The 19749-nt window shown below is 45.5% G+C and overlaps 2 protein-coding genes across 2 annotated transcripts; one reads left to right on the top strand and one right to left on the bottom strand.

Annotated features, from left to right (window-relative positions):
• Positions 1 to 1313: 1313 nt before the first annotated feature.
• On the bottom strand, positions 1314 to 2220 carry LOC129166593 (uncharacterized). Its single transcript, XM_054749443.2, has 4 exons — positions 2115 to 2220; positions 1940 to 2002; positions 1810 to 1872; positions 1314 to 1616 (listed from the first exon to the last, which is right to left on the bottom strand). The coding sequence occupies exons 1-4, from the start codon at positions 2167 to 2169 to the stop codon at positions 1330 to 1332; spliced, it is 468 nt and encodes a 155-aa protein (XP_054605418.2). The 5' UTR covers positions 2170 to 2220; the 3' UTR covers positions 1314 to 1329.
• A 14395-nt stretch (positions 2221 to 16615) lies between these two features.
• On the top strand, positions 16616 to 17773 carry LOC139063435 (uncharacterized). Its single transcript, XM_070545288.1, has 4 exons — positions 16616 to 16683; positions 16797 to 16859; positions 16928 to 16990; positions 17183 to 17773. Exons 1-4 carry the CDS (start codon positions 16629 to 16631, stop codon positions 17713 to 17715), a joined length of 714 nt encoding a protein of 237 aa, XP_070401389.1. The 5' UTR covers positions 16616 to 16628; the 3' UTR covers positions 17716 to 17773.
• Positions 17774 to 19749: the final 1976 nt, after the last annotated feature.

Below are 19749 nucleotides of genomic sequence, written 5' to 3'. Positions count from 1 at the left end.
TCTGAGAGGTCTCAGTCTGCCTCTGAAGGAGCTGTCCACGGTCAGGGGTTTTTCACGATGGTTGTCATCTTCCCCAACAGCATCCTCCTTTCACATGTCTCCTCGACTGAATCCTGTGGGCAGCTGACCAGCTCAGTGGCCTAGTGGCAGAGTATTTGAATGGATTAGGGAATTTTCTGTTACATGTTTTAACAAATTTAAGGTATCCAACCACAAACATTCTTGGACATTGACAACACGTTGTGACAATGTTTGCTGGGATGTTTTAGTATAACCCTCCTTCCAATGTGACTCATTACTCTTTTGGTTCTTTTCTCACTATATTCTTTCATACTGCCCCTTCAAGTTGTGTTTGGATGGTAATCATGGAATTTTCAAAGATGGCAAATTTGTGTAATTATACTAACAGACCAATGAATAAGTCTGCTTATTTTACTTGGTAAGTAAATGTATATTTCTGAACTTTATTTTGCTGGTTGAGTGGGGAAAAACTGTGCGTACAACATAACATTACATGGTCATAAACTGGTTGAAATGTGTTGGCTGATTGGGTACTGAAACTCGAGCTATGCAAGCTGACAGAAGTTAGCCAACTGAAGCGTTGCGGCTTCGCTGGTTCACCACAGTTGGAGGTTACCCAGTAAAATGGGTGCCCAGCCTTGCCCATGTCGGCCGGGAAGAGCTGCCACATGTTCCTATCTGTCGAGGGGTATGAGACACATGAGATCTTGGCTTCTGAGAGGCTTAAGTTGTGCTGGTCGCTGTGGAGCTCAAAAACATTGTAGCTCTTTGAGTTGTATTTCTTGGGTTTATAGTCTTAACTGCATTTCTCTAAAATGGAACTTCTGTTTGCTTATCTCCTGACTGCAGGTGAGTATGACCTTTATAAAAAAAAAAAAAAATCAAGGTCTCCTCGCACCACTTGTACCATTTTTATTTGTCCATATTAGAGCTCCACAAGTGACCAGCACAACAACAGCTCTGAACAGAGGCCAGACAGCCGTACAGGGGGAACTGCCTTTGAGCATTGTCTTGTTTCAGGAGTTGGCTCAGCTAGTTAAATTAGTCTCGCCTTTAGCAGCACCTCCTCACTCTCGATTGTCTGGGTGTGACACGTCCAAAATGGCACTAGTGAAAACTTATTTTCCACTCACTTAGAAATCTAAAAAACAGGCCTTGCACCATTCAATAATATCCATGACCAATATCTGATCAAGACCCAACATTGGCTGTTGATGCCACAAATAGTTCACAATAACACAATGATACTAAATTAAACCAAACATTTAAACAGTAATGAGCCCATGACTGGATCAGTGAGGGGAATCTTTATTTCTGCAACCTGGGCCCAGGGCTAGGGGGCCACGTCAGGAACGTCATGGGCCTGGGGCTAGGGGGCCACGTCGGGAACGTCATGGGCCTGGGGCTAGGGGGCCACGTCGGGAACGTCATGGGCCTGGGGCTAGGGGGCCACGTCGGGAACGTCATGGGCCTGGGGCTAGGGGGCCACGTCGGGAACGTCATGGGGCCGTTGACCACACTGCATGCAGCAGCAGTAGAGTTGTGACATTGTAGAAGAGTCACATTTGTTTCCCTTTTTACTTTGGGGAGTGGAACTGTAATTAAAATGAGAAAATTTAGTTTTTACATGCAGGACTTTAATAGCCCTTCCAAGACCAGTAACATCTCTTCATTACAAATTTTTTAAGAGCCTTTGCATAACTTGCTCCAGTTTTTATGCAGGTCATTCAGATTGGTGAAGCCAGATGAGGCGAGCTAGACCAGTAGGGTTTTACAGTAACTGCTCACCTTTGGCCCCTTTCTCCAGGACAGAAAACAGCTTCTTCAGTGCAGAGTCACTTGGGAACAGGCCTGTAAACCAAAATCAAGTTAGTGTCAGAAGGAAATTCTTACACAACTCTATTACTGGTTTCCACACCTTCCCGTTTAACCTGCAGCTCGTCACCAGCTCTCAGATTTTTGGGTCCATCTAATGAAGAACCTACAAAAAGCACATAATAAATAAAGATATATGTAGCACATGGCTTCCAAAATGAGCTGATCAGGATCTTGACACAACCTAAATATTATTAATGACTTTTTAAATTCCAAACCTTCACTCAGCAACACAATCTGCAGCAACACAAGCAGCACCCCAACTGCTGCCATGGTTCTGGTCTGAATCAACACAGCTTACCTGGCAGGTTTAACAACACTCATCATGTGTGAAACAGCTGTGGATCATCAGCTGTGATTGACTGATCCAGTCTAGCTGGTGGCAGCAACACACCTGAGTTAGAACCATTTCTGTCTGGCCTGTGACCTAAAATGAGTCTCAAGGTACTTTAAAGCCAGAATGTTTTGTCAGATTAAATTAAAATCTATTCATTTATAAACAAAAATTGGCAAACATAAAGGGAAAACACAAAACAAGCAGTTAAGTTTGTAACCGATACAATTTTAACATTTACTTAGAGCATTAGATCACCTTGATTTCTAATGGTGAAGCAAACTAAAACATCTTCTTTGATTGTTGATAAACAGGAATACAAGGTTTATAAAGACTCAAGTCTTGAAGCTCCCAGGAGGACATAAGAGAATCTTTACGACTTCCCCATCTTGAGAATAGGGTCAGTCTGAGAGTTGATGTAAAACAGGCCAGTTTCTTTTTTATTTTTTTTATTTTCCTTTTAACTGTGTCCTGTCTGGCTGTGAAGCAAACAGAATTGATGTCTGAATGCTGGTGACAAGCCTTACAGATTTACTCTCAGGTGGAGCATCAAAGCGTCTGCTTTTAATGTCACGCCTGATACTTAAAACGTGATTGTTATAGTTTTTGAATGCTTTGTAATTCCGAACAAACACGGAGTCAGAGGTGAAAGACAAAGGAATTGTGTGTGTGTGTGTGTGGGGGGGGGGGGTTGTCCACCAAAGTAAACAATAATGTACAAGAGTCTGCTTCTAGACCTACAGAAAGAGAAAGAGCAGAAAAAATGGGACACACAACAATACAACAGGAGCAAGCTATCACTGTGTCAACTTGAAGAAATTTATAGTCAGCATTGTTTAACTAAACAATCACATGATAATAAATCATAGTGCATTTAGTGGCAACGACATGTGTTGAATGTGCCCAAGCCCATACTTTTGAGAGCACCATGTGAGCACCTGTGTGTGTACACATACTTGTTTATGTAAGGTTTCTCTATAAAAGCGTCCAATAGAGAGTGTGAGGGACCAAAGATCTGCCCCCCAAAGATGTGTAGGAGACGGAGGGAGCTCCAAGTCCCAGAGATCCAGGCACTGCCCCAGAACACAGGAACCCCAAGGAGACTGCAACCAGAAAGGCCCCCGCCTCCCTCGAGAGGCACAGAGGATCACCCCGGTGGGCCACAACCAGCAGCCGACTGAGTCCCGGGAGATTTCAGCGGCAAGCCCACAAGCCCGCCCGCAGCCTCCCAACCCCTAGCCTGCCGAGCCTGGGACCCAGGGGCGACCCCCCCGCCGGGGACCCAGCAGAGCCCAGGGACCCAGACCCCACCAGACAGCCACCGGGATTGATACGCCAGACGCCAAAAATCTTAAACCCCCTGACCCGGGAGCCATGAACATTCAGGCAGACCAAGGCACCGCACTCCACACCAGGTGTGGCAGGGGGAGGAGAGACGAAGATCTATATCATCAAAAGAAGTCCCAGGAGAAGAGAGGAGTCAAAGGCCCAACCTGACATATACAGTCGTACACAAACACAGTCACACACTCCCTCCCTCATGCTCACACATGCACATACAACCAAAGACTTACAAAAATGCACGCCCACTCATGCTCCCCATACACACCCTTTACACTCTGATCCTGGTACTGCTGCACATGGGGTACAACCATTACCGGTAACCAGAGTTTGGCCCTTTCTGCTGGGGTGCTGATGAGCAGGCTCCCCCGCCCAACGCTGAGCACAGCAACCCACCACCCCAGACCCCAACCAGATGGCCAGATCTCCCTCCTAGCCTCCAGCCCCAGGAAGCTAAGCAACAATAGAGGTGTGCTAAGACCCCTAGTCTCCTTCCGCTTGCTCCAATATAGTGTTGTTGTGTGTTGATGAGGTGTATTCCATGGCTGTGGTCAGTGGGCAAGTGCGGGCATTGTCTGGCCTATGCCAGCTGATGCCACCGCACCTTCCCACTTGCACCCACAGCCTTCGGTGTCTAAGTGCAGTTTAAAATTGGAAGTGGACACCGGCACTCAGGATGAGACTGAGAAATCCCCCTGCCAACTGCCGTTGAATGTGCTCACTCCAAAGGCCCTAAGTGTGTGTTTGCGTGGAATGTCGTTGGTGGAAGTGTTTAAGGTGCAAATAAAATTGGGGGGCAGGTTGCCACAGGAATGCGGAAATGGGGTACATACCTGCACTCTCTGACTTGTCCAACCCCAAGGTCCTATGTGCATGTTTGTGTGATGATGTGAGGGAGCAGGAGGAGAAAAATATGTGGGGATGGGGAGGAATGGCTGGTTGGGCTTAGCCCTCCAGGGAGCCAGCTCCCCCACTGGCCACAATAGGCACCTCTGTTGTCAAAATGCCACCCAAGGCATGGAGACCCCAGCCCAGAGCCCAAAGCAGCAGCACTGCAGAGCCTCACAGAGTCTGAGGGCACCAACCCAGCCCCACCCCAGCAGAACATCTACGCCCATCCCTGCATTTGCACAACTTCCAGAATATATAAGACATAGGACATCCAGGTAAGGTTGGGTCCACCCCCTCCTGGACCTCCCCCTCCCCTGTGATGGGACAGCAGAGGAGCCAAGGTCTACCCGAGGCCCCTGAACCCGGGCCAGGCACTGCTGCATGTTCTCGCCTTCTTCCTGGCAGCATACATGTCAGGACCCAACCCCCAAGGCCTCGCCCAGATCCCCACATGGGGCCGGCCACACCGCGAGCCCCCAGGCCCCCACCCAGACCCGCCCAGGCGAAATACAGCTGCCAGGCAGCGACCCATGGCCGCCGCCAAGACCTCCAAGGGGCCCCACTCACAACCGCCAGTGGTCCACCCCCCGAGGCAACCCAAGCACCTCCATAGGGGGGCAACGGCCCCCCAGTCCCAGACACCCCCAGTGAACCCACCTCCAGGGAACATCCGGATACTCCAAACTCAGACCCTCCACCCCCTCACCCACATCATCCCGCAGGACAATATCAATGGTCCGATTGGGGTCAATCAATATCAACCAATTGATTTTATCAAATGAATAACAACAATGAAATGATACCGTAAAACAAGGAGACCCCAATGGATGGGTTTGTTTTAGTCTTGAGTCCCCCCCAACCCCTAAAAACAAGTATGTGTTTGTGTGTGTGTCAGTGAGATAATGCTGAAGGAATGTGACATGGAGCTATCTTTTCAGCTCTAATACAGACAAAGGAAAAGTTTTGCTTCTACCTTTAACTCAATTTGACAGTAACTTAAACACTTCAGAAGTTTAAACCCTCTCCACCAAACTCATAGAAAAAATGAATCAATCATTAATGAAATCCCTGATAGTTTATCAGCCTGGCCACAGCACAACTATTTAAGATATTCATAATAAACAGCTTACTCTTTAAGATGCTCCTATGACGTATTTAGGTACGAAAGAGAGCCCGAAGCTACTTTAAAATTATCTGCAGTTTGATCGCTTATTTTGAACTATAGAGAAAACGGAAGAAGTAGTTAGATAGAAAAAGAAGGAAAACTCTTCTCTGAGCGACTTCAAGGCGTCCCTTGGAAATCACACTGAGCCATACGATGATTTTACGCTGCTCCTCCGCGGTTCGGCGTTCCCACACGTCCGAAGCTGCAGCAGCGAGCGATTTCTCTCTAACATCAGCCGAAGCTGAGAACAAAGAGAAGTTAAGTTTCACTTTTCCTCTCTTTTATAGACTCTGGTGGCTGGCGGACTGACTGTTGTAGGTGATGCGCATGTGCAGAACCCGTGCTCCGCCTTGGCGGTGACGTCATCATGCTGCTTCTGGGTGCAAAGACCCATGGGAAATGAAGTCTCTCTTGGCGCTGGAACTTATCTGCTTTTTCAGAGCGCAGATGGCACAGTCTTTTGGAGAAATTACTGCAGCAATTTCTCATGAGGGCAGACCCTCAACACCTCCGTTAGCTTTTCTCCCACCTCCGCGTTAGCTTAGCTTCAGGTTAGCTTGTAGCAAGTTCGACCGGATGTCGTCAGTTGATCCCAGCCATAAAGCTCCACCGTCAGCTCCACCTCTCTTCCCTTTTGTGGAATTGTCTGGGCTTGACGGAACCTGTGGCACGGTCAAAATGGCGGTGGTGGCCACCTCCCATTTTGGCACAAAAATGTGTTGTTGGAACCTATGGAAATGACTTGTCCATTATATATGTCGATGGTTGTCAGTGAGTAAATTAGGCAGAAATGTGTCTTAATTGTTTGTGGAAGTTGATTAACGAGCTGCCATCTGCATCAAACGTTGTCGTGTGTCCGGTGATCGGCCGTCAGCGCATGCTCAGTCCTCCACACCTGATTAGTATGAGTAGATGTAGATATTAAATCCAATGGTCCAGTTCCACAAAACTGGTGGTGCCCCGATTAATTAATATAAGATTATAAACAACTAAACAAGCTAAATCTACACCACATTTGAAATACAGATATAAATCTATATTTATTGCTACATCCCTGAGGTCCAGTGACCAAAGCCTATTGGTTGTGCGGCACCACTGAAGACCAAAGGTGACAGATCATTTGCTGCTGTGGCCTCCAGACTCTGGAACTCTCTCCCCCTGAGCCTGAGATCAGTGGACTCAGTGGTCTCCTTTAAAAAGCAGCTGAAAACTCACCTGTTCAGGCTGGTTTTGGTGTAACCTTCATCACCCTCTCCTTGTTATGCTCTAAATAAATAAAGTGACACATGTGCTCAGATGGAGTCCACCGCAGATGGGCAAACAATCATTGCTTTGTGCATGTCATGTTCTGTGTCCTTGTGGTCCCCAGCCCTCTCCAGGTTTCCCTCATGTGTCCCCAAGTCCCCTGTGCCCCATTTAGTCCCCAGCTCCCTCCTGGTTTCCCTCATTAGATTAGTTTAGTAGCTTTTGTTTTTACAGGATTTAGATATGAGTTTCTCCCCTGCTTATTTCTGCTCTTCCTCTCAGTTCATTAGTTTCACCTGCGTGCCATTCCCCTAATCATCCAGTCCCTGTTTATATATCCAAAGATTCAAAAGATTCAAAGTCATTTATTGTCATATTCTACCACATGTGCAGGGCATACAGAGAAATGAAATTCAGTTTCAGCACACACAATTCAAAGATCAGACATACGTGGGTAAGACACATAACAAGAATTGGTGACTGCGGTCATTCGCAACATGAGTCGCGCTACCTTAATAGATAGATGAAGAGGGTGTTACATGAGGGAAGTTCAGGGAGGGAGAAAAAAAGGCATTAACAGGGTTACACCAGCAGGGTGTAGCACTCCAATGCAAAAAAGACACCCGACATGTAAGCAACAAACGTCACATTTCACAACATGAGATCCGGTAGGTAGGGGGGAGGGGCTGGGATCCTGATTCCTCAGCGGGGGCGGCCTGTGTGGCGCTCAACCAGCTGGCTCCGCAGGTGGGAGGGAGGTCATGGGGAAGCACAGTGAGCAGTGAGTCCTTCAGCTTGATGACCTCGGTGGAGACCTCAATCTGAAGGCGGGGGGGTGGGTGGATAGAGATTCACAGCATATGTCTGCATTCCTTCCAGCGTGGGGGCTTTGCATGCAACTCCAAGGCTGCTTATGGCGTCAGATTCGATAACAGAAACTTTGTTTGGGTCAGACAGAGATAATTTTTCCTCTCTGCCTTAAGTATGTATTGATCATTCAAGTCCTCCAGTGAAGCCAATTCGGTGATTAAACATCTCCACACTGTCCGGTGACCCTTTCCGAGATGTTATCAATCCTGCGCGCTAACACCGGTAACGCAGCTAAGACATTGTCCAGCTTGCGATTCACCTCGAGCAACGTCCCAGTCTGTGAGGTATCCACACGGACGGTGCCGTCCATGGTTGCGGGTCGCCTTCCAATCGCTCCCGTCATCCCAATTTTACGGAAAGCCAGATATCCTCCCACTCCAATCAGAAGAAATCCAACGATCATCCCTGTCTTGTTTGTCGGTGTGTGTCGGTCCATTGTCGTGTGTCAGCGTTATTTTGTTCCCTTCGTGAATCACTAGGTTTTGTGCTCATAAATGAGTTTTGGTTTTTGGCTTCCCGTGTTTTTGGATTTCAGGCTTAGCATCCTGCATTCGTGCAACCTTAATAAAAGGACTTTACCTTTTACAACCGCTCCTGCCTCGAGTCGTTCTGTGTGTTCTGCATCTTATCTTATCTTATCTCACTTATCTGTTGTCATCGGTGAGCTTGCACTGGGATAGTTGAATCCAGGTGGCCCCTCAGCAATTTCACAGCAGCGGGAGTGATGAGGATTGACCTCTGCCCCATCTGTTTGCATCAGCACCTTCACCAGGACCCCAATCTCCTTGGTTTCACGGCCTGCGGCGAGAAAGCACAAAAAAGTACGAGATCACTGTGGAATTTGACTTGTCTTCAGCAACAACCATCCAATATTTGAAGTAATTCTTTCCAGGCAGAGGGTGTACTTTTTGTCAGTCCAATCATCACCCCCCTGTGGAGGCAGGAATTCACCAGAAACTGAACACCTCAACAAACATGGTATCTCCCGATGTTAAAATCAAGCCCACACACACACATGTGAGGACAATAAACAGGAACTGGCAACTACAAGAACACGTCAACAGGGGGCAGAAACGTGCAGCACGATTTGAGTCCAAAAACAACTCATTAACCCAGAATTTAGAAAACGAAAATGAATTAAATCAAAACAAAAGCAAACAATCAAAACACAAAAACAACTGGATGAGAAAAGACTGTCACAACAAAAGAAAAGAACAGAGCTTTACCAAGGAACCCTGATTAGGGTAAGATTAATCTATTTCTCACAAGCTTTAAACCACTGCCTTTGCTTCGAGGTGAACCAAAGCCAAAATAACAAACAAAAACCAACTACCTTAACACTCCAGGAAAACCAACTAAGCTCTAAAGACTCAAAAGTAGAAAAATAAAGGCACATATCTAACCCTAGCTCCCTGTCTAATGAAAAACAAGTGAAAAAAGTCAAACAAAATGGCAGCTCAACCCTACTCAGCAGTTATAACAACATAAATCCACTAACAAAAGTAATAAAAACAGAACAGAAGATGGTTGAGGCCGTTGTTTGTTGGTTGATGGAGACCACGATTGTGCTGCGTTGTGTTGTATTCCAGCACAGAAACAAAATGAAAATAATAAACAATAGAATATGCAGAAAAGAAATCAACATAAATCTTAAAGCAATATCATGGGAAATAGGCCTCACAATGTCTACTCATATCCCCAAAGGAAATAATAAAGATCAAAAGACTAAAACAATCCTTTTACTACAAGTCAAATTAATAAAAACAGTTAAAATTGCTACAAACAGCCGAACTGTTCAGTCAGATGAAAAAGAGTCAACTACTATTTGGCTTAGATTATCTTGGCTTGAGAGCTTAGATTGTCAGTATAAACATTTCAGTCGAGAACTTGAGTAAGAACCTTCACGAGCTGAGCTGGTGTTTACATTCCAAAAGGGAACAGATAATCACAACAATGAACCACCAAGCAAAAGAATACTGTTAAACTGAGATTATCAGTAGGAAACCAGACAAATTATATATAATAGATCAAGGGATCTATCTAAGGAAAAATAAAATATATGAGACTTGGAGAAGCCTAGAGGCGCTTGAAGGCTTTCCATGAACACAAGACAAGAGTAATATTACATAGACAAAACAAACCAATAGATTAAGGTGGCCACCAGAAAGGAACAGGAGAAAAATGAAACCAATGTGAGTCACATCAGCTGTGATTTTCACAGTTCTAGTTATACTTCCAAACAGTTTACGAGTTATCTCATAAAGACACAAATTAGAGAGATTCAAATGATGACAAACTTTGTTTTTGGCAATGCCCCATCTGTAGTTTTGAATATAAACAGGTACTATGAACCTCAGCTCCTACACACCCGGGTGTGGGTTTGTCATCAAATGAACTCCCCTGTCTGGATATGAAGAGGTTGAACATCCAGATTCTAGAAATTAAATGTAAAAAGGATTCAGAACCAACCTTTGCTTTCCCTACTTTGCATTTTTTGTCCTTCTCTCTTTACTTTTCCGAATGCCCGCTCGTCTGTTATCTGTTTCATCTCGCCACAACGTCGCCACTCAACTGTTCTTCCTTATCTAATGTATTGTTGCCGGTGGCTGCTGCTGCTTTAACTTTGTAAATACTGACTAAATCATGCCATTGTTGACTCTTTAATCTTCCGCCCACCTTGTGCTTTTTGTGCCATTTTTTCATAAATTTTAGGCTGTCTGGGTGATTTTGATGCATAAATCTCATGTCTCCCTGCAACCTGTGAACTGATGTAACATTCTAGGATGTTGTGTTAACTGGTTTGATGCTGGCGAAGGTAAGGATCAAAATGGACTTTTCAGACAACATTTACACAAACGGTTTCCGCATTAAATCAACACTTCCCTCTTTCTTTCCTTCACATACACACATCCTCAGAACCTCAGCCAACCCTACACACACACACACACACACACACACACACACACACACACACACACACACACACACACACACACACACACACACACACACACACACACACACACACAGCAGACACAGTCCACAGCAAGGGCGTCAGTTTGTTTTCAGAATTGCTGGGGACAATAACCATACACTTGAGTGGGGTTTAAAAATTGCTGGGGACAATAAAGTAGGCTAGCACAGGGGTCGGCAACCCGCGGCTCTGGAGCCGCATGCGGCTCTTCCATCCATCTGATGCGGCTCTCTGTGTTTGTAAAATAATGAATGGAAATTTAAATAAAATGCTTTATATTTTACTGCATTAATTTTACATCTGTATGCCAATTCTAAATGTAAAGATTGTCTGCGTAAACCTGAACAGGTCCAACCCAGTCTTACTGTGAGACCGGGTTGACGCGTCACGATTGTGCGTAATCATAGGCGCTTCTGAGCTGAAGAGGATGTGAGATTCTGGGATTCTCCTCAGACGGCTCCTGGATGTGTCGCCACATTGGAGACAGGAACAGGCACTATTCAGCCAAAGTTTCATAATCAGGGAACATTTTCTAAGTGACAAGTCTCTCTGAGAGACCGGGTTTGGAAAACGCTCGCTTCAGTGGGAGGAATCTTCCCGCATGCGCTCTTGTTCTGCGATGCGCTCCAAGCCCCTCTCCACAACTTCAGCTCGCTGTGTACCTTATGTAGTACACGCTGACAGTGAGCTGCGCTGAGCAGTGTCCAGCTCAGATGTTCAGATGGGAATCTTTTCTTGGGTGATTTAGCTACATCTGCGATGTGCGTAGAATAAAATGTCAGTTCGTCTGCATGCGTCGGGGTAATTCTTTCTATTCTTTCTCCGTCAAAATAAATGGTCAAATACGGGAACTGTCCGGTCAACACAAGCCCTGCTTTTAAGGGTTCTGTTTTCTTGTGAAAATAGATATAATTAAACTTGATTACCACCAGAGCCAGGCACACTGCGCCGTTATCTCCGTCACTGTAAATGAGGGAAAAACAAATTGATCGGATCCTTTTCTGACCTTCCCCACCTACAAAGTTTAATTACAACAATCAAACGTGACAGAGCCTGGATTTGTATTCTGAACAGTCTAAACATGTTTTAAAAAGAAACGTATGACAAAAGTGGCACCTGCTCAGTAAAACCATCAACAGGGTGAAAAATACCAAAAATTGTAGGCAGAGACGGACTACAACTTCTGGATACATTTTAAATAAATCATTTTATTGATTATCGTCTTATGAAAGATAACTTTGACGTACACGAGCGACCAGGCGCGTTGCAAGCTTTTCAAAAGTGTGGGGGATGTTGTCTGTGCCTAAAATAATTTTATGTTATTCATCTTGTTAGCTTAATTTCCATAATAGCGGAGCAGGTGCAAATTTTAGACGCGTCACGCATGTCTCCGTTTTAAACATGTTTAAACTGTTCAGAATAAGAATCCAGGCTCTGTCTCATTAGATTGGTGTAACTAAAGTTTGTAATGAATGAAACTTTACATTAAACCATGTTGAAAAGAAAAGGATCCGATTAAATCGTTTCCCCTTATTTTACAGTCAGTACAGTGCAGTGCGCGTGGCTCTGGGGTTAATCAAGTTTAATTGTTTCTCTTTGCAACAATCTTCACAAGAAGGCAAAACAGTTAAATGGCAGGTTACAGATATTTCCATTTGACTGTTTATTTTGACGGATAAACTCAAGGATGTTGGTGGTTTTGAAAGAATTACCCCGACGCACACTGATGCACACACAGATGAGCTGACATTTTAATCGTTGACGCACATCGCGGAGGTAACTAAATCAATCAAGAAATGATTCCCATCAGATCATCAGAGCTTTATACTGGACACTGTGTTCAGCGCGGCTTGGACCGCCCACAGTGGACAGTGAGCTGAAGATCTGTAGAGGGGTTCGCAGCGCAGAACCATGGTGCATGCGGTAAGATTTCCTCCCACTGAAGGGGTCTGGAAACCCGGTCTCTCTGAGGGATGTGTCACTTGGAAAAATGTTCTTTTTATGAAATTTCAAACTTCGGCTGAATAGCGCTTGTTCCCGTCTCTAATATGGAGACGCATGACGCATCCAGTCTGAGGCAGAATAGCCTCTTCAGCTCAGAAAGCACATGTAGAGACATTTGATCACGCACAAAGTTTATGTGGAGCAGAAGCGGTCGGGCCACGGCAGGTGAAATGTTCCTAGCCTACATGAAGTGAAACTGTTTAATTGTAACATTAATATGTTACTGGACACGCTGGTCTGGTTGGTTAGACCAGTGTTTGAAGTGGAAAACACACACACACACACACACACACACACACACACATAGACCAATTAAAATAATGCTGATAGCGTGGACTAGAAGCCAGGTGATGGGTTACGTATTTAAATGATGATCAGGCTGATGTAAAATGTAATCTCCATCTACATCCAGACACAATTATCCTCTATTCTTTCTCTATTCGCTCTGCTCTTGTCTGGGCTGACATAGCTGACGGTGCGCGCGACGCGCCTAACTAGTGGCTGATGCACATTTTACGCATTTGGAGAGGTGGGCTGGATGCTTTGCTTTTACTGGAAGATGGTCCACTTAACGCACGGAAGTAGACTAAATATTAATGACAAATGAATGAAAATTAAATTGCGAGTTTTTACTTCATATTTTAGAAATAAAAATGACGGGGAAAACAATTATGACATCTTTTTAAACGAAATTTTCCAACGCGACCTGCCTGCTTCACATAAGTCACTGCTTATTAAGGTCCGCCCAAAATTACCGTGGCCCACCCTAAAATGAAAACCTGGCACTGCGCCTGTTATAAACCTCTGCAAATTGTTGTTCTTCACTTTATCAAACTCAGACTTTGTACAGCTAATGTCAAGATGTAAAATTATGAAATCAGTCGAGCTCTACCATCCCTCCCTCTCCTGCTCTCCTGGAAACCCGACATCGGTTGTCAGAAGCGGGAGGTGAAGAAGGAGATGAGGCAAACAGAGTGAGTGCGACGTAAAGAAACCAGACTGGTGTGGAGGTCAGCAAAACAGATGGAAAAGTGTGGGTGTTGCATCCCCCCCATCTCCCACGGGTGCGACGCCCATGCGAGTGACCGGTACCGGCTGCTGTCACCTGTTGTGAGCAGCTCTCTGCTGTCTGAGGGTAGGCCCCGCCCACAACGCCGCGGCTGCTGCGGTGTTTTCTTTACTGTGGGAAATGGGTAATAATGGCTCTTTGATGGGAACAGGTTGCCAACCCCTGGTATAAGATCTGAGCTGGTAAAACAAAAATCCTCATAAGCAGGCTATTTTGAAAGTGGGGGGGGGGGGGGGGGGGGACACAGCTGCCAATCACAAATTTTGCCGGGGACATGTCCCCGGCGTCCCCGGTTAAAATGACGCCTGTGCTTAACTAGCACCTTCCCTGCACCCATCTCCCCTATCTACCATCCACTCCTTTGTTCCCTCCTCTCCATGATTGATGTCAAGCTGTTGTTATTGTAGTTGTTAGCCTCAAGGGCAACATGCCGATTATCACTTGTAAGTTGCTTTGGACAAAAGCGTCTGCTAAATACATAAACAAAATCCCCAAGAAATAGGACATAGTCGTATTTTAGGATACAGTCTGCCATAAGATCATAGAAATCATTAAGAAAGTGGGTGACCTGGAGTACAAGGTCAGTCATCATGGTGTTGGTTGACAGGTGTGAGCATAACCCCCTACAGTAAGACAAAGGAAATGGTGATTGACCTCCAGAGAAACACTCCTCTAGCCTAGTCAACTAGACCAAATTCTTGCTTTGCAAAGTTTGGTCTAGGCATGCTCCATTGGAACCTCAGCAGCTCCTACCAGGACTCTGGCTAGCCAATCACAGCTCTCTAGAGGGGTTTCAAACACATAAAGAGCTGTGATTGGTCCATAATGGTGGGCCAATCATAGTGCTCTATCTGCTTGGTGAACAAATCACAGAGCTTTATCCGCTTTGTGGGCCAATCAGGGCACTCTATATGCCTGGTGGGTGGGATGATGCAACAGAGTGAAACAAGAGTATGTCACATTCATTGTCCAGTGGAATGCGGAGATCATTTGAAAGACAACGGTAGAACCCGCCCCACAACCGAGAGCCGTCAATGGAGCGTGGCCAGACTAAATAATACATTTATTTAGTCTGGCTTGCCAGGCTAACACTCCTCCTCACTCACCAGTAAACAAACTGAACTGGTCCAACAACAGATTCTCTGTATTAGAAGGACCAAAGCCACCTCCCCCTCCTGAGGAGGCTGATGTCCTTCTGAGCTAATTTCCATATGCTAAAATCATTTTATTATTCTGTTTTTGGCTCTGTTATCCACTCTGCTGTGGTCTGTTGGGGTGCAGGCAGCTCTGACCGAGACAGGAAGAAACTGAACAAGCTAGTTTACAAAGCTAGCTCGGTTCTGAGCTAAGTTAAAATTAAAGTCCCACAGTCATCTCACACTGGTGAAATTCATCTCCGCATTTGACCCATCCCCATGGAGGGGAGTGGTGGGTGTGCTCAGAAATTATTTAGTGGTTTAATCCCCCAATCTAAACCCCTAAAGCTTAGAGTCCAGCAGGGATGGACCGTCGGCTGGATGCTCTGGAGCAGAAACCGGAGAAGGCCCTGCTGAGTGCTTTACCGATGGTCTCCTTTAACACCGAAGCTGTGAGCAGATCTGCAGCAGGATCAGCACCTATCGGACGTTCAGAATTCATCAGCTTAATGCCGTCCACACACTGATCTCAAAGCAGCTAACAGACTGAGTGTGAAACCTGGAGGCCTTACGGCTCATCCTGAACCAAATCTCAGCGTCAGAGTGGACACGGAGGTTAATAAAATCATGTTAACTTAAAAGATTTTAACAAACTTAATCTGAAGTGTCAACATAGCTGTTGAAAGGTCAAAGTCCTGTTCTGTGGTTCAGCCTGAAGCCTCTGTAATGGTTTGTGTTCAACTGTCAAAGGGAATTTAATACAGCTGTGATAAAAGGGACAGGAGGACCATGAATGCACCATGGGCTTTTCTGCAGCAAGCTCAAGTTGAGGTTTCTTGTCCGATTATGCAGGTTTTAGTACAGTTTGGGTTAAGTTCCAACACCAGCAACATACACGGGTTTCTAGTCTAAATACCCACACTCCCATAATTCTGTTCAGAGCTTCATGGCTGATTTTTGAACTGTAACTTACTCAGTCACATCTGGCACCATTCAAATACATAAGGTCATGCTGAGAGAAGAAAAATCATAAACTCTAATTAATGAGTAACACGATTCACACGGATGTTCTAACCTGGTTGGTTACGTTCTGTTGGTACAGGGGTCTGAACACGACTGGTTTTAAATACTGTACAAATGTATGTAAACTCTACTAATGACTTTTGATCTGATGTTTAACTGTACTGGTGCGAGAAGCTAATAAAAATGTTTAAGACAAACTAATCAAGGCTATTTCTGCTTTTAATTGGTCTGCCTCACAAAAACTAATTTGCTAAAATACATGAGAGCAGTAAATTATTGCACGTTTTAATAAACGTTTATGCCCAAAATATATAAATGAATAGATTTTAATTTAATCTGACAAAACCCTCTGGCTTAAAAGTACCTAATGACTCACTTTTGGTCACAGACCATGATGTTTTATGCCTTTCTGGGCTTGTGCGTGCACCCCTCATACAGCAATGGATGGATTTTATTACATCTCTCAGATAGTAATGAACTTCTACAACTGACTACCTTTTGGTGCCCACTTCTAGATGGCACAGAAAACATATCAAAGACAGAAATGATTCTAATTCAGGTGTGTTGCTGCCACCAGCCGGACTGGATCAGCCAATCACAGCTGATGATCCACAGCTGTTTCACACATGATGAGTGTTTTTAAACCTGTCAGGTAAGCTGTGTTGATTCAGACCAGAACCATGGCAGCAGTTGGGGTGCTCCTTGTGTTACTGCAGATTGTGTTACTGGGTCAAGGTTTGGAATTTAATAAGATGTTAATAAAATAGAGTTTCAGTATCAAGATCCTGATCACCTTATATTAGAAGATGTGCTATCATACATTTTTATGTATTATGTGCTTTTTGTAGGTTCTTCATTAGATGGACCCAAAAATCTGAGAGCTGGTGACGAGCTGCAGGTTAAACGGGAAGGTGTGGAAACCAGTAATAAGAGTTGCTTAAGAATTTCCTTCTGACACTAACTTTATTTTGGTTTACAGGCCTGTTCCCAAGCGACTCTGCTCTGAAGAAGCTGTTTTCTGTCCTGGAGAAAGGGGCCAAAGGTGAGTTTCTGTAAAACCCTACTGGTCTAGCTCACCTCATCTGGCTTCACCAATCTGAATGACCTGCATAAAAAACTGGAGGTCAAGTTATGCCAAGTCTCTAAAAAAATTTGTAATGAAGAGATGTTACTGGTCTTGGAAGGGCTATTAAAGTCCTGCATGTAAAAACTAAATTTTCTCATTTTATTACAGTTCCACTCCCCAAAGTAAAAAGGGAAACAAATGTGACGCTTGTACAATGTGGTAACTCTACTGCTGCTGCATGCAGTGTGGTCAACAGAACTACATATGATCAGAGCTCTGCAACAGCCCAGCTTGTAGGATTGGAACCAGCTCAGGGAGAAGTGGCCTCACATTTGTACATGTGGCCCCCCTACCACGGGCCCATGACGTTCCCGACGCGGCCCCCCTACCACGGGCCCATGACGTTCCCGACGCGGCCCCCCTACCACGGGCCCATGACGTTCCCGACGCGGCCCCCCTACCACGGGCCCATGACGTTCCCGACGCGGCCCCCCTACCACGGGCCCATGACGTTCCCGACGCGGCCACCCCACCACGGGCCCATGACGTTCCCGACGCGGCCACCCCACCACGGGCCCATGACGTTCCCGACGCGGCCACCCCACCACGGGCCCATGACGTTCCCGACGCGGCCACCCCACCACGGGCCCATGACGTTCCCGACGCGGCCACCCCACCACTGGCCCTGGTTGCAGAAATAGATTTCACTCACTGGTCCAGTCATGGGCTCATTACTGTTTGAATAAATATTTGGTTTAATTTGGTGTAATTTTATTGATGTGAACTATTTGTAGCATCAACAACCAATGTTGGGTCTTGATCATATAATGGTAATGGATATTTAATGAATTAAGGCCTGTTTCTCATATTTCTAAATGATTGAAAAGAAGTTTCACTACTGATATTTTGGATGTTACACCCAGACATTCAAAAATGGGTGAAGAGGTAGTGCTTGAGATGAGCGTAATTTAACTAGCTCGAGGTAACTCCTGAAACAAGACAGAACTTCCAAGGCAGTTGGACTGTGCAGCCACCTGGCCTCTGTTCAGAGCTGTATTTGTGCTGGTCACTTGTGGAGCTCTAATATGGACTAAAAGAGGTGCTGGGAGCCCTGGCTGCTTGTGAAGTTACACTCTGCTGCAGTGGCAGCTTTTTCCCGGCCGACAGCTCGCTCTGCTGGGGAACTTTCTTTGACCGTGGTGGACCAGCAAAGCCCCAAAGCTTTGGTTTGCAAGCTTCAGTCAGCTTGCATAGCTTGAGTTTTAGTACCCAATCAGCCAACCAACACATTTAAACCAGTTTATGACCGAGCAGTGTTAAATAACCACTTTCCCCATCCACCCAGCAAAATAAAGTACATATAAATATATTTGCTGATTAAAATAAGCAAAGACTTGTTCATAGATTTGTTAGTGCAATCAGTTCCTCAGGTTAACATCCAAACACACAAAGGACAAAACTTGAAGGTGCACTATAAAAGAATATAGTGAGAAAAGATGAAGAGCAATCAAGTGTTTTTGGAAGGAGGGTTATACTGAAACATCCCATCAAGCATTGTCACGTGGTGTCAATGTCCAAAAATGTTTATGGTTGGATGTCTTAAATGTTAGAACATGTAACAGGAAATTCCCTAATTCATTCAGATATATTTGTACATGTCAACAGTTGCTTGTATAAGATTTTGACTTTTGGTCACGTGTTGTCCAGCATATAGCTGCGGTATTCAGTAGGTGGTCCACGGGCCCCCTCTTTGTGGCCCCTGAACCACGAGCGAAGAGGAAAAAATAATTATTACAAAAGATTCCATCAACACGGGGCGACGGTGGCACAGGAGTTAAGTGCTCGCCCCGTAATCGGAAGGTTGCTGGTTCGAGTCCCGCTCAGTCTGTTGCTGTCGTTGTGTCCTTGGGCAAGACACTTAACCCACGTTGCCTGCTGGTGGTGGTCGGAGGGACTGGAGGCGCCAGTGCTCGGAAGCCTCGCCTCTGTCAGTGCGCCCCAGGGCAGCTGTGGCTACATTGTAGCTCATCCCCACCAGTGTGTGAATGTGTGTGTGAATGGGTGAATGACTGGTTGTGTTGTAAAGCGCCTTGGGGGGTTCCAGGACTCTAGAAGGCGCTATATCAAATACAGGCCATTTACCATTTAACACATTTAGTCAATGACCTGCAGTACCTCTCTGCAGCAACAGGGGGAGGTAGTACATTATAAAGGATGCCTGAAGAAGAATTAAGATTAGAGGAAAGCAAAGCTAACATGATGAAAATGTGATGCTTCAGTTCACATAGTAATCTGAGTAACAAACCTCTCAGAGGGTGTGTGACGGCTTTAAAATGAGGCTGATGATAAGTTCTACCAATGGCCTCACACCTCCCCTGTTTTATTTCAGAATGATTGGCTGACAGTAACTGTGAGCCAGCTCATGATTGGTTGACTGTTTCAGCTTCAGATGGAGGTCCAACAGCTGAGAGGTCAAGGGTCAATCTCCTCAGGGATAATGTTTAGGATCACGTCCTCGTTTCCTCACCACAGTTCGCAGCTTCTCGTCTTGCTTTATGGCAGCGCTGACGTCGCTGGCAGAGGTGATGGTGTTGCCAGTCCCCACATGCCAAAGACAGTGGCAAGCTGAAACACACTGAACTGGCTTATGCGAGTAAAATCAGCCAGCAAACAGGAGCCCAGCTGCACAACAAACATCCAAGCTGAGGGTCACAGAAGGGTCACAGGGACAAGAG

Source organism: Nothobranchius furzeri, chromosome 16 (assembly GCF_043380555.1).
Source record: "Nothobranchius furzeri strain GRZ-AD chromosome 16, NfurGRZ-RIMD1, whole genome shotgun sequence".
NCBI lineage: Eukaryota > Metazoa > Chordata > Actinopteri > Cyprinodontiformes > Nothobranchiidae > Nothobranchius > Nothobranchius furzeri.
Note: the sequence above shows the minus strand (reverse complement) of the source record. Positions and strands in the feature narration are given on the sequence as shown.